The sequence below is a fragment of the Hemicordylus capensis genome, chromosome 1, assembly GCF_027244095.1.
Source record: "Hemicordylus capensis ecotype Gifberg chromosome 1, rHemCap1.1.pri, whole genome shotgun sequence".
Lineage (NCBI taxonomy): Eukaryota > Metazoa > Chordata > Lepidosauria > Squamata > Cordylidae > Hemicordylus > Hemicordylus capensis.
This window is the reverse complement of record NC_069657.1, coordinates 124,282,797-124,297,133: the sequence shown is the minus strand read 5'-3', so window position 1 is coordinate 124,297,133 and position 14,337 is coordinate 124,282,797. Positions and strand designations below refer to the sequence as shown.

The following is a 14,337-nucleotide window of genomic DNA, read 5'->3' as shown; positions in this document are numbered from 1 at the left end:
ACATTCTTATATTTGGGACTGGATAAAATCATTGTGCTAGAGTTACTGGCTGACATTTTGACTCCGATTTCGGGGTTTTGACCCCAATTTTGGGGGTTTTAATCACTGTAATTGTTTAATTGTTGTTTTAAAATGTTTTTAAATTGTTGTTATATTGTTTTTTTAATTTGTTTTAGCTCTTTACTGTTTTAGTGTTGTGTTTTAATTGTAAACCGCCCTGAGCCATTTTGGAAGGGTGGTATACAAATCAAATCAAATCAAATCAATCAATCAATTACTCAATAGAAATCCCATAGAAATTAAGTAGTCCTTTAAGTAACCTTTAAGTAATAAAGTAACCCCTAAAAAGTACTATTAAGTAACTTAGTCTGGATGTCAACCTCTATGAAAATCTAGCGACTATAGTCAAAACATTTATTTATTTATTCATTCATTCATTCATTCATTTGAAACATTTAATATACCACCCACTCCAAAGGCTCTGGGCAGTGTACAAAAACATGTAAATAAAGCAACATTAAATATTACATTCTAAATTAAAAACTAAAGTAGCTAACGGAAAACAAATAAAGTAAACTACAGGGCAAAAGCCTGGTGAAAAAGAAAAATCTTCAATAGAGATTTGAAGATAGGGTCTAGATCAGGCCTGCTCAATTTAGGCCCTCCAGCTGTTTTTGAACTACAATTCCCAGAATCCCCAGCCACACTGGCCAATAGCCAGGGATTATGGGAGTTGTGGGCTAACATCTGCAGGAGGGCCGAAGTTGAGCAGGCCTGGTCTAGATGAATCTGAAGGATTTAGCTCCTCCAGCATCTCCTATAGCCCAACTTCCAGATGATTCAGTATTCCAAACAAGTGATACAGAAAATATTTTGAGGATGGGACAACATAGACAAGTAATTACTTGTCTATGTTGTTCCATCCTCAAAATATTAAATATTAAGTCAAATATTAATATATTTGATTTATTAAAATCAAAATATTAAATCAAAAGATTTAAAGATGTTTGCAGGGAAGTAGTTGTAGGCTAATTAGACAGATGCTAAGTAATATACAAAGACCAGGTGGATACTGGTTTCAAGGACAGCAGCTTCAGCATTTCTGGAATGCAAATATATTTGTATAATTCAAATAATTGCAAGCAAATTAATAGATTTTGACATTTTAATAGAAAATGGGATCAAAAAGCAAGCAGGGAGAAGGACATATGACTCATAGGCTATTAAAATGGAAACGCTCTTGGATTAAACATCCAATTGAAACCATGATATGTCAGTACTCACTTTTCTCATTTATTGTACTCCATTTTTAATTTTTACTATGTTGGCTTTTGACATCCCTGGCAGGCATCCAGACTAACTCTGCACATACCAAATAAGTTGCATCTATGCAATGAGGAAGGGGCAATTTTTGCCAATCCTCCCTTCCTTCTACAGCTCTCCATACCTCTAAAAATATGTTCCTTAGGGTTCTGCAGCTCTATGTTTACTATATTTGTTGTTTTATATTGAGTCACAGTATTATTCTATTGTATTTTGTATTCAAGAATAGAAATGGTTTTTTAAAAAATATATATTCTGCACAGTTTATAGAGTGGGATTACAGTCCTTCACTCCCATTTCCTTTGAGCAAAGTACTCCAGTCGTCTGAGTGAGCATAATTAATATGATTTGTTAGCACTGAAGATGAAATGCTCCTAGAGAAACATGGCAGTACTAAAAATGTGGTTATTTGGATCCTAGACAAAACTGTTAGCCAGCATGTATAGGAACTACACTTTATTATCCCCATGGTAAGTTTCACATCCTGGGGTGATACAATTCAGTAGAAATCATCTGAACCCTCGCCATCATGTAGTGAATTTCTCTAGTCTCACTAGCAGTGACCAATTATGCGGAATGAGACAGGAGACCCTCCAACATGACCCTCCAGTTTTTCATTCAGTTATGAATTATCCTAATGATATGGACAGGGAATAGGAAACTCGCCATGAGGATTCCAATCTCAGTGCCATGTAGATCAGCTCTTACCAGTATTTGCAGGGGCGTAGCAAGGTTGGAGTGACAGAGACAAGATTTTAAAATGGCCCTCCTCCTCACTGAAGCTCAGCTCATGAAGTAAATAAATCTTTAATGAGGCTGAATAGTGTAAATTGTGGACAATGCAAGTCATTTAATGGTACTAGAGAAAGACATGCTGTTCTGGAAGCTCCAGGTCTTAACACTCACATCAGTTTCGCAGGATGAATACAACTGAAGGAAGCCCAGATGGGTGTACGGCTGGGGGAGTCAGTCATGTGACTTGCCTCGGGGGGGGGAAGGCAGTGGGCCCACAGACAACTGTCTCCCCTTGTCCTATTATAATTATGCCCCTGAGCATTTGGTCTTCTGTAAAACACTTGCCATTTTATTAAAATTAAAGTGTTTTACATGTAAACAATAAAGTGGTATGCTATGAAGGCAAAATTCTACTCTGAAGATGTAATTTTTATTTACTTGATCATTTAGAAGTAATTAATGAAGGCTTTGTCTTCTAGGATTGGATTGACTTGGTCATTGCAGTGTCTCCTCCCAAGGAATATGATGATGAAATGTAAGACTTCATTCCTATAGCTATAAGTATCTTCACAAAAATTAAACGAGCACCCCTTTTATTTGCTGAAGCTGGAGAATTCAGATTAGGTCCAGCTTTAGTTACCAAATTTTTAAAAGTATTATTAGCAACAGAGAAGGATTGTAGCTAGGTAAAAGAGCACCTGCTTGGCATGCAGAAAGTCCCAGGTTCAATCCCTGGCTTCTCCAAATAGGACTGGGGAATATCTCTCTGAAGCCCAGGAGGACTGCTGTCAGTCAGTATAGACAATACTGAGCTAGATGGACCAATGGTCTGACTCAGTATAAAGCAGCTGCCCTCATAACCCTAGTCAGACTATCAGTAGTGAGAGTCCCAATCATCTTTTGTGGGAGCAGGAAAAGGGAACAGAATGCTAGATTCAGTTTTGCCTCCAATAATTGAACAGATTATAGGTAGTATCACTGGTGATCTACTCAGGGATTTGTGTACACACAGCTCACTGCTGCAGACATTTACAATTCAATCAGACCATTATATTTGGGCATTACAATTATTCATACACAAGATGGACTCTCCTATATGGAAATTATTTAGTGATCATTTACCACTTCATGTGTAATTTTTGTTTGTAATATATGGTGCATACATTTTTGACACAACTTTTTTGTCCAGTATAGTGTGTTGGTGATGCTCGTTCATATATGAAATCTGAGTTAAAATCCAATTGGCTTATTCAGTCAGTTATTTCAGACATAATTTCAGCTTTTAAGATGACAAAAAATGGAGCTGTCACATCCTCATTGCCATATATAAGGCCTGTTCACACAATCATCAAATCAGGGTAAAAGGCAGGCTTCCCTAGTTTGCATGATTATGTGAACCTGTGGTGTAGCTATAACTGAGCGGTTCAGTTCAAAGAACCGGGGTCCCCTCAGCTCACCTCCTCCCTTTTTTCTTCATTATCTCCCTCACTCTCAGGGGTCACCGGAGAGGGGGGCAAACACGGGTCCCCTCTCCCCTAGCTACGCCCCTGGCATGAAATCATGAAAATCTATCCAACCCAGGTTGCTCAAAGCAGGGTAACCCAGCTTTTGTACCATGCTCTTACCAAGGAGGGAGTAGAGGAGAGCTTTCCCATCTTGTGGTCATGTGGATACACTTACGCTTTGTACCCAGCTATCAGGATCCAACAGGCCTGGAAATAATAGAGACCTGTGGTTACAGGGGACATGTATGGACATGGATGTGTTTCTGCAAAGCATACTCTATTATCCTGTAGCTGGAGCAGCTTCAGTAGGGCTGAGTTTGCCTCCTGCTCATTCATGGCCAGTCATAGGGCAGCTGCTGATGTCATGAGGCCTCCCAGACTTCTGGCAGTGTAAAGCATGCTGGAAGGCCTGCTGGGCCTTTGGAGGACTTTCCATGATTGCAGCTCCTGATTTCACCAGTGGACAACTTGCCTGGCTAAATTGTGTCTTTTCTGGGTTTGCTGACCCAATCAGAGGTTCTGATCATGTGCTGCTACTGGGGCAAGAGCTCTCTAACTCTCCAGCCCACTCTCAAATGGTTGTGTGAACAGGCCTATAGAATGAATCTATCAATAGGAAAAAATCTGTTCCAGAAATCTTACCGACCAAATGATGACTGATTTCCAAGAAGGTAGGAATTCTAGTCTCATTTCTCATTTCATGAGACTAGAAGTGTGAGCACTGAAAGATATTCCCCTCAGGGGATGGAGCTGCTCTGGAAAGAGCAGAAGATTTCAAGTTCCCTCCCTGGCTGCTCCAAGATAGGGCTGAAAGAGACTCCTGCCTGCAACCTTGGAGAAACTGCTGCCAGTCAGCTTCTCCAAGGTTGTATTGTGAAGACAATACTGAGTTAGATAGACCAATGGTCTGACTCAGTATATGACAGCTTCCTATGTTCCTAAGGTATGACAATCTATACTAGATAGTGCCATCACCAAGAAACAGTGGCCAACATCCAGAGCAGCATACTGCATATGCTCCTAAGATATGGCCATTGCACGCTCTCCCTGAAGCACAGATTCTTTATGCAAGAGCACAGATACTTTCCTGAGCTTGCCAGAAGTGCTCCATTAGAGTAGAAACATATTGCTGAAGGTCAAGTGCTCACTCTAACAGCACTTCCAGAAAGTAATTGTTCTCTTGCACAAAAGAGTAAAAGAACCCATACTTTGGGGAGAGTGTGCAACAGCATGGGGGCTAGCGCTTCATACTTTTGGATGTTAGGAGCACCCACTGTATGCTGCTCTGGATGTTGGCTAGTGAAATTAGACAATAGCTGTTATTAATAGACACATGGAGGAATGCAAGCAAGCAGAGCAATAACTCTCATCCTTCTTGTGTGTTTTCATATCCTGTATATTTAGCTCTACTATTCCTTCATCATCTGTCAGCCCCAACTTAAACAGAAAGCTTTTTGAAGGCAGTGCACCTGTATACAGACAAGGGTTTCTCCTGCAGCTGTAACTACTGCAGTATTCCCTCATGGTGAATAGCAGAGCTGGGTGCACATATTTATGTTCTTGTGCAAATGTGTATATTCCAAAGCATGTGTCTGCCTGTATGTTGCATGTCACTTAAAAGACTAGCAGAATGTTCTTTGGGCTATGGTGGTGTCTCATTTTTTTTCTAGAGTTGATTACCGTTTCACAGTTAGTTCTAAAACCATATACTCAGTAGCAAGAATATTCATGCATCATTCAATTTTTATAGGATCTGTAGCAAGAAATGCAATTTTCCGTTAAATATTTGTAGTTTCATTCTCTTCTCAGCATCATATGATGCTCAGTTTTGTCAGTTCTCCTCATCTCCTTTTCACTCTATGCTATCAGGTTATCTAGTTTCTTCTTTCTGACAGACACCGAGCACTTTCCCAGTTTGAATTGAACCCATCAGGCATGAGCAGAAGCCTCCGCTGCATGCGCAATCAGAAAAAAATAGCATTTCTCATTTCAGAATTTAAAGGGACCAGAACAGTGCACCATTAAATGAGTTTTTTTTCCCCATTTGAACAGCCCCAAATGAAACTGGTCCAAAGAACAAATATTCTTGTTAATACTGGTTTTTAAGTGTTGTTTTGCTTGACTTTTATGGAGTGACCTATATTCTGCTTTTATTTTAACTTAAATGGTTGTCCCGAGGTTCTTTTTCTCCTAAATTCCAATTTATGATACAGTTGATTTGAACATCTTGATCAGGATTTTTTTTTTTTAAGTCATGCCATTTCAGCAGCTAAGGTTAGGATAAATCTCCTCTACTCTGATTGTAAACTTCCATGTATGTTATGGAGGATTTCCACTTTATAAAGCAGTGAGTTGGGAAGAATGTACAAGTGACTGGTGGACCACTGTGGTGGGCCACTGTGTGAAACAGGATGCTGGACTAGATAGGCCTTGGGCCTGATCCAGCAGGGCTATTCTTATGTTCTTATGACTCAAGCATCCTCTTTTTTTTTGCTCTTGATGTCAAGTCTTAGGCGGGAACTCACATCTCTCTCCTACAGAGACAAGACTGATGCATAATCATTTTATGCATCTCAGCACAAAGGAGATGAGCAAGTTCTCCCTTTGCACATAACACCACAAGCACAAAATGGAATTCATTTGTGTGTCTTTCCCCCATTTGATACTTAGCTGCCTCTGTAAACCCACTAAAATAAATAGTTCTACATCATCAGTAAGTGTGTTGAGATTTTCTGCTTTACATGTGGATCTGCTTGAATCTTGTGATCATGCCCTGAAGGTTTAGATATTGTAAACATCAAATTTTATCTCATTGAGATTCAGCTTTGCTGTTTCATCACAGCATGATGACAAAGATGGACTATAACACTTTTTTTTTCTATTGCAGGACTTTTTTTTAATACTACGGGAGGAAAAAAAATTATTCATTTAAATAGCACCACAAAAATAAATAGCAACTCGTTTTTGTCAAATTGCAAACTTCGTTCAAAAGAGAAGCATTAATAAGATGAACTTGAAATTTTGCAAATTATTCAAAGCACACTTTGAATATTTTGAAGTTTAAGCAACATGTCATTTCATTTCCACCTATAAGTCATGGTCAGTTTTTGGTTTTAAATTCCAGTTGCTGAATAATTGGCTAGAGATGATAAAATGAATTGGGGCCAATCTTGAAACTATCCTAAATGTACCGTATGTGGAACTGCTTAGACACTCAACGTATCCACACACTATATTCAACACAGATACAATCTGTGTACAGTGTACACACTATTAGATTTGTATGCATTTAGTTATTCGGGCGTTATGCTCAATGTACATACAATAACATACTTCCAGTTTGTATTCTGCATTTATGAGGACCTATACCTAGCTTTAAATTTAAAATGTACAATATAAAATCTGAATAGGTCTGTTGTTCTCATGACAAAAGAGGGTTACATCCTTTGCCACAGGCAGATTTTGAAATACAGATTCAGAAGCAATATAGTCAAGGAGTGGCTAAAAATGTATGCTCTATTATGGCATATTTTCTTATATGTAAGAGATCTTATGTTATAATCAAAGAGAATCACTCTTTGAAATGCATTCTTTGGCCCTTACACACATTGAATGTCCTGTATAGAGGCTTGGCTGTAAACCAATAAACTGCCACCCAGAGTTTTTAAATATGTGATTCAGAGGTTTTCATTGAATTAAGTGCTATTATATTTGTGTAAATTGTCACTGAATCCTTGTAACTCAAATAATATTTAGATTATTTATATGAAAGTCTTCTTTGCTGATAAGTGGATTTCACACAGTGAGCAATGCTTTAGTCAGTAATTAGGCTCTTTACCATGAATCAAATCAACGTACAATCGAGAGAGACTAAAATGCTTGAATTCAAAGACAACCACAGACCTGTTTCTTCTGCTGATATTCAGTATCACCAGCAATGTACTGAAACCACATTATATCATCCTTGCTATTTACATTAGAGGAACAAGTGGGAATAGAATGGAGTTAAGGAGTGCAGAAAAGAGAAGGCCAGTGTGGTCCCAGAGAGGTTTTGTTGTAGGTGAGATTTAAGGAAGAAAAGGGCAAGGATTGACTAATGAAGATATTTTTAATCAGTTTCATCTTCAATGTTCACACCTAGAACCGAAAGGTGACATATGTAATGCAATATCTTTTACTCCAGCAATACTTTTACAGTGAACCTATTGTGAAAGAGAATATAAGAATGTAAGTATTGTGAAAGAGAATGTAAGGGAAAGTATTTTGAAAGTTAGTGAAAGAAAATGTTTGTTTTGAAGTTCTGAAGAAGTTTTCAAGATTATAGCATATTTACTTTAGAGAGAAGTCATATCTGGACTTGTCTTATATGCACATAAAAAGCACAATCCATATCCTATTAAAATAAATGGTACAACTGTTATCTGATTGCAATTATGCTAGATAAAACCAACTTGCTCTAATTCAGTGAATACAATGTGTGTGTGTGCGTGAATGAAACAGATTTTTATATGCAGATCTCCTCTGTTACATGACAGAAAAGACCACAGCCAACAATTCAGTTACTCATTCATAATGCATTTTCATCATCCTGTGCATCCATGTGTGGAAGACCATGCAATAGGCACTGCCCTGCCTATACATAGCCCTGAGCTGCTTCTATGGGTTCTAGATCAGGGCAAAAATCTGTACTTTTTCAGAAACTGCTGCAAATAATAGCAATACAGAATATCCTTAGAGGAAATAAATTGGTCTTGTTTTAGTATAGATTTCCCCCCCCCCCATAACAATCATGAATGACTATCTCAGGTGTTTCTTCTGTGAAATAACCTATAGTGTATCCAACAGTTGAGTCCTATTGTATGGTCAAGGCTGTCATAATACTTCACCCCTGCTAATTGGACAAAGAGGCAATTTTTAAAGTGGCACTTCTCTTATATTTAGCAGGGAGTGAACAGGCCCTATTCAGTCCCTGCACAGCATCCCTCCAGTGTGTTTCACTGGAAACACCTTGTGTTTCTTTTGAGACTATGAGCCCTATGGGGACAGGGAAGCATCCTCTTCTTGTTGTTCTTTTTCTGTGTAAACCACATTGAGAACTTTTGTTGAAAGCCATCATCATCGTCGTCATCATCATCATCAGATAAGGCATATATGAAGAAAACAATAAAGGTGCGGAGATTCGAGCTGGCAACCTCTGGCTTGCAGATTCATAATTGTATTCAATGTGAAGTTTGTTACATTTAATGTATGTACAAAATGGTTTTTTAATATTCAAAAAGGCACTGATATGAATAATTCAAAGTTGTTTGGTTCTTTAAATTGCTCTTGAATCTTGACAGATACAATACATACATTTTCTTCATTTCTGTGTATTCAAAGAATATTTTTGCTAGATCTTTCACTAGCATTATTGTTCCGATGTGCCAAAATATCAAAATACACATCAGAATTTCTTAACTGCCTTTTTTTTTTGCAATAAAAGGGTTGTTGCCAAACACAGGAAAGTCTGTGTGTTTTAATAGTATTTCAATCACAATTCATTGATGACACATCGCTCAAAGTATTGAGTTGCTTCAAAACAAAAACAAAAGCTCTGGGGAGGTAATGGACAAATAGTTGTTCACACCATAACTCAGTGGCCAATGGTCAAGTATGATGGGATTAATAGTCCAACATCTGCAGGAGCGCCAAAGATGTACAGCCCTGGAGTAGAATGATCATGTATGTAAAGCTGCTCCTCAGTTCACAGTGCAGTGCTGGGGGAGCGAAGGTGGAGTTGCATCCAGCCACCAATAAGGCTGGATGTGTCATGCTACATTAAACAGCAAAAAGATACTTGGTAATGTCATCAGTTAGGAACTACATATTTATTATTTATATTTTTATGCCACCCTTTGTCCAAAGACCCCAAGGCAGTTAACAATAAGATAAAAACAACCATGACATTTCAATAATAACAAACCTGAAAATGAAAATAAACACAGCTACAATTTAAAAAGAGAGTGGGGGCAACTCATTAGTCAACAGCGCAGTCTTCAATTTCCTCCTAAGGACAGGAAGTCCTGCAGAACTCAACTGCTAGTGAGTTCCACAGCACATATGCTAGTCCTCCCTCATGCAGGTCCAGTGGCCCTCTTTAGATTGAGTATGGCACCCACCTGCCCTTGCCCGTGTGGAAAAGGTGGGCACTGTGAGGTCCAAATAGGAATTTTTGCTCTCCATTTTTTGGCCATTCATTTTACCTGTTTCACACTGACGTATTTTATGGGCATTGATCATAGTTGTGGGTGCCTTAACTAGATTAGCCCACTGGTCACAACAGCAGATGAGTTTAGGTAGAAGGGGATCATGACAACTTCATCACTGGTGAGAAACCAGAGCCAATGGAGTCTTCACGGAACAGCTCCTCGAGTCTTTGTGCCCTGGGAGTGTTTGAGAACAGACCTCCCCTTTTGGTGACTGGTTTGTCTCATCCACTCAGAGTACAAGGCTCCGGGTGGTAGCAGGTAAACTTCCCTTAACACAGACAGCTGTGTGGACAGAAGAAGTGGGCAGCTGATAGATGACTGTTGCTATTCTTGGGCCTGATTCACTCACCCAAGAAAGGGAAAGGTAGTAAATGCAAACCAGGTTCTGTTTCAGCCATAAAAGTGTGCCTACCTTCTAGGTTAATGGGCTTTATGATATACTGATGGCTTGCCCTTTGCAAGCCTCCCACCAGTGAGGGCAAGGGCAGGAGGAAATACCTGTTTAAAAGGCAAACGTCACTGCTGGTGGCACCTGCCATCCTGCAGGAGGCCTGGGAAGCCAACACAATCCTTCAGGAAGGCCGCCTCACCCCTGCTGGTCAGCTGGCTTCTGTGCATATGTAGCAGACATTTGAATAGTCAGCAGGCTGTTGAGTGCTGGGCTGTATATTCAAATGGCCCCCAGGTTTCCCGGGTTTCCTGCAGGATCCTGGGTGCCAGTAGTAGTGATGTTCACCTGGTTTTGCAGGTATTTCCCCCCATCCTCTCTGCCCCCACAGAACCACAGTCCCTATGTAACCCGTCTCTTCCTATGTCTGTCTCATTCCTCATGCTTTCAAATGGGAGACTTTTTCCTGCATTTTCCAGCTCTTTAATAACATTTTTCGGGGGTTTGGTTTGTTTGTTTGTTTGTTTGTTTGTTTGTTTGTTGAAAGTCTGGGTAAGATCTGGAACCTACTTGTGAAAATGGCATGTTTCTACCTCTCACAGTTTGGTTTGAGAGTTCCATGGCAGTCAGCAAGTGAGTCAGTCAGTGAGGGTCTACAGCAGGCCTGCTCAACTTCGGCCCTCCTGCAGATGTTGCCTACAACTTCCATAATCCCTGGCTATTGGTCACTATGGCTGGGGATTATGGGCACTGTCATCCAAAAACAGCTGGAGGGCCAAAGTTGAGCAGACCTGGTCTACAGTTTGCAAGCAAATTAACTTCTTATCTCTCTGTGACCCTAGTCTTTGAGGTCTCATTCCCCAAGCTTTCCAATGGAACAGTTTTTCTGCATTTTCCAGAATTTGGATATTTTTAGTAGTCTGGGTGAGGTCTGGAACCTACTTGCAAAAGTGCCATGTTTCTATCTTCTATAGTTTGGGTCTGGGAGTTTCATGTCGGTGAGTGAGTGAGTGATGCCCAAGCAGCTTTATATAATAAAGTATTCATATTACTAGGTGGCTAAAAGATGGTTTGAAAGAAATGGGGCAACCTCAGAACGCAAGGCATGATATTAACACACACACACACCCAGTAATTCTAGACAAATAGCTGGGCATCTTGGAGAGGTGATTCCCCCCAAATCCTCCCTGTCTCTTCTGCTCTTTCAAATGCCTCTCTAACCAACAAATATCTTTAAATTGATGGTGTGATTCTCTGAAAAGTCCAGTTGAGTCCATTCTGTTTTTCATATCTCCCTTTTAACCAAACCAATGGATTTGCTGGTAGTAATTAAAAACAAAGGTTAGAAACCAATTTTTTAATTGGCTTTCCACATTTCTGTTTTTTTTTAATGTTAACACATACTCCGTGTGTGTGCTTCTGTGTGTGGAGTGATTTAAAGCAGGTACCTTGCCAACCTATCTACATATACAAACTGAAATATTCTCAGTCAGTTGGTGTTGCCAAAGGGCAACAAGTATTTTTTAATAAAGATAATCTTTATCTGCATACGACCACAGATCAGGTGTAATATTTCAGAGCTACAAACCACAAGGCATCCTTGCGAGGTATGGTAATCCCAATTATCTTTACCACCTAGTGCACAAACAAGACCTTAGAAGAAACATGTTAGATCTTACTTGAATTTCAGATTTCAGTATTGCTTCCTCCCTTGTCTCACATTCTTCCCACTGTTTTCTATTCCACAGGTCACAGACCTCTTCGTCCTCCCGTAGCTTTAATGGGTTTTTGTTTACTTATTGCTTAAGACAGGAAATTAAGACAGAAAGAACAGCTTTTTTTCCAGTGTAAACATGCACTGGAAAGACAAATCTGACAATTACATTAACAAGACATTAATGGAATACAGAAGAAAACAGAGGTTTGTTTGTTTTTAAAATCTGCCTGCATTCTAAAGCAAACATGGAGGCTATTCACACGAGCAGCCCAACCAGACTAGGGCAGGCTTGGGCTGCTCATGTGGAACAGTGAGATCACTCCCAATCCCAGCACCTCCAACCCTGCTACCCTGACTTTTAACCCCAGCCCTTGAATGGGGTTAGAGGGCATGAGTGCACTCTCAACCCAGGTTCAGATCATGTGTGCACTCAGGCTTCACACAGCCCAAGCACGCACAACGTTTGGTGCCTAGAGCGCCCAACCCACGAGGAAATCTGCCAATGCACTGCACTCATTGCACACTGCATTATGGGATTCCTGGAGGTCAGGACTCATCTTCTCGGCCTCCAGCAATCCGTGCTGCCGGGAGCAGTGTGGATCATGTGGTATGCTGAAAAGGAGCTCCTTGCTCATCTGTGGGGAAGGTAGGTTCAACTCTGCCTCCCCTGCCCATGCTCCCCAACCTTGTTATGGTTGTGAGCATGGGCTTATGCTACATCTTGCTGCCGCCATTCAAAAATTCCAAATACAGGAGTTCTACAGAGCAGGTGATAAAAATCAGTCACAATATAAAGATCACCCCTGCTAACTGGGCAAAAATGCACCTTTCCAAATGGTGGCCCTCTTATTTTTAGCAGGAGAAGAGCAATTGTCCCTATTCATCCCAGCATAGTGTCCTTTCCAAACAGGGCTGAAGCTACAAGGGTGGCCCTTGAAGGAAAGGGGGAGCTGACTGGGTGACAGCTTGCTCTTTGCTCTCCCCCTCACACCTCTCTGAAGGTGGAGACTAGCAGAGACCCACTCCAATATTGCTACACCCCAGTTCCCAGGGACTGACGCTTGTGTTTCCCTTGTGTTTCTATGGTTGTTACTGCTGCTGTTGCTGTTGTGAGTCCCTTAGACTATTTTCTCATCCTTTTTGTTATGCAAACTTCTGATAATTGTTCCCACTGAAAAGCAGTATATGCATACTAATTCTACTACCACTAATAATTTGCATATTGCCATTGTAGATGCTTAAAAATAATGAGGATTGCCCATCAGCCAATAAGTGCAAAGATTTTTTTTTTCCAGTGATAAAGAGATGCAAATTCTAGGTCAGGGTGCACTAGGGAAAGAATTGCTTAACTGTGATGCAAGGTTCTAGCAGACTGCTATAACTTTGATCTCTGGCTCCATTTGGTGCCATGGTCTCTATTTTGGCACAATGACTTTTCAGATAAAACACACCATCAATTTACAGAAATGTTTGGGCTGCCTAAAGAAACCTGGGGCAGGGGAGATGGGGAGGATTCTGGGGATCCACCTGTCCCAAAAGCCAGATTTTTGCCTAGAAATTTATCTTTCCCTGGAAGGGTGGAGACAGAGCAGTTTGTACCTTTCAGTTTGCCCTGCAGTCAAAATTGTCACAAGCAGGATTCACTGAAGGGTTACCATCTGCTCTTCAGATCCCAAAGCAAGCAGGAACCAACTTCAAAGTTAATATTTCATTTAAGAGCAAATGAAGGTAAATATTGCATGTGTATAAGCTGATCAATACAGAATTCTAATGCAACAATCATATTAAAAAGTGCATTTGAGGAAAGGGGTTGTAGAACTCTTCAAGTGTCCCCTATGGTTTAAGGGTAACCATGCCTACCTCGAAGATTCTACAAGAATAAGGAGAGTATTTTGATTATCCCTTCCATGGCCTGGCCCAGAAACAAAAATATAAATGATTGAATCAAAAGGAAAACATACCTTGCTCTGCTAAGAATGCTTCTGGCTCCCAAGTCAGAAAGTAATCACTCTGTGTTGCTTTCCATCTGGACACAGTATGGTTGTTCACACCTCCTCTTAATGACAGAGTAGATGAAAAGCAGACCAGAGACAATATGCAAGCAAAACTCATTCCTAAACAGATATGGCATCTTTTTCATACATATTCTTCTAAACAAGGTTGTGCAGAAAATTTCCACTAACCCATGTGTCATCACATTGTTATCAGAAATGGAACTCTTTAACAAGGGCAGTGCCTCATTAATTTTTATAAGCGAAAAGGCTCCATTCTATCCTTGGAGTTAAATCCAGGCTCTGGGACTGGTTATGGGCATTACACAGATAGGCCTTGCTTTGTTCCAGCACAACTAAACAAGCAACCATCTGAATGAATCCTGTTGAAGGCAATAAAGATTGCCGAGATGGACTAAATCTATGCAAA

The 14,337-nt window shown here is 40.1% G+C and overlaps 1 protein-coding gene and 1 long non-coding RNA gene across 3 annotated transcripts in view; one reads left to right on the top strand and one right to left on the bottom strand.

The window, feature by feature from the left end:
• The window catches only part of USH1C (USH1 protein network component harmonin), a 119,537-nt gene extending 110,476 nt beyond the window's left edge, over positions 1–9,061 (top strand). For both annotated transcript variants that reach the window (XM_053287648.1, XM_053287649.1), the window contains 2 exons: positions 2,538–2,593; positions 6,451–9,061. In XM_053287648.1, coding sequence (XP_053143623.1) covers positions 2,538–2,593; positions 6,451–6,463 — 69 coding nt within the window. In that variant the 3' untranslated portion in view covers positions 6,464–9,061. The remainder of the gene's footprint in view (positions 1–2,537; positions 2,594–6,450) is intronic.
• A 2-nt stretch (positions 9,062–9,063) lies between these two features.
• LOC128341299 (uncharacterized) lies at positions 9,064–13,978 on the bottom strand. The gene is made up of 3 exons (XR_008314332.1): positions 13,878–13,978; positions 11,879–12,001; positions 9,064–9,375 (listed from the first exon to the last, which is right to left on the bottom strand). It is a non-coding gene; the product is annotated as an uncharacterized LOC128341299 (long non-coding RNA).
• Between the last annotated feature and the right edge of the window lie 359 nt (positions 13,979–14,337).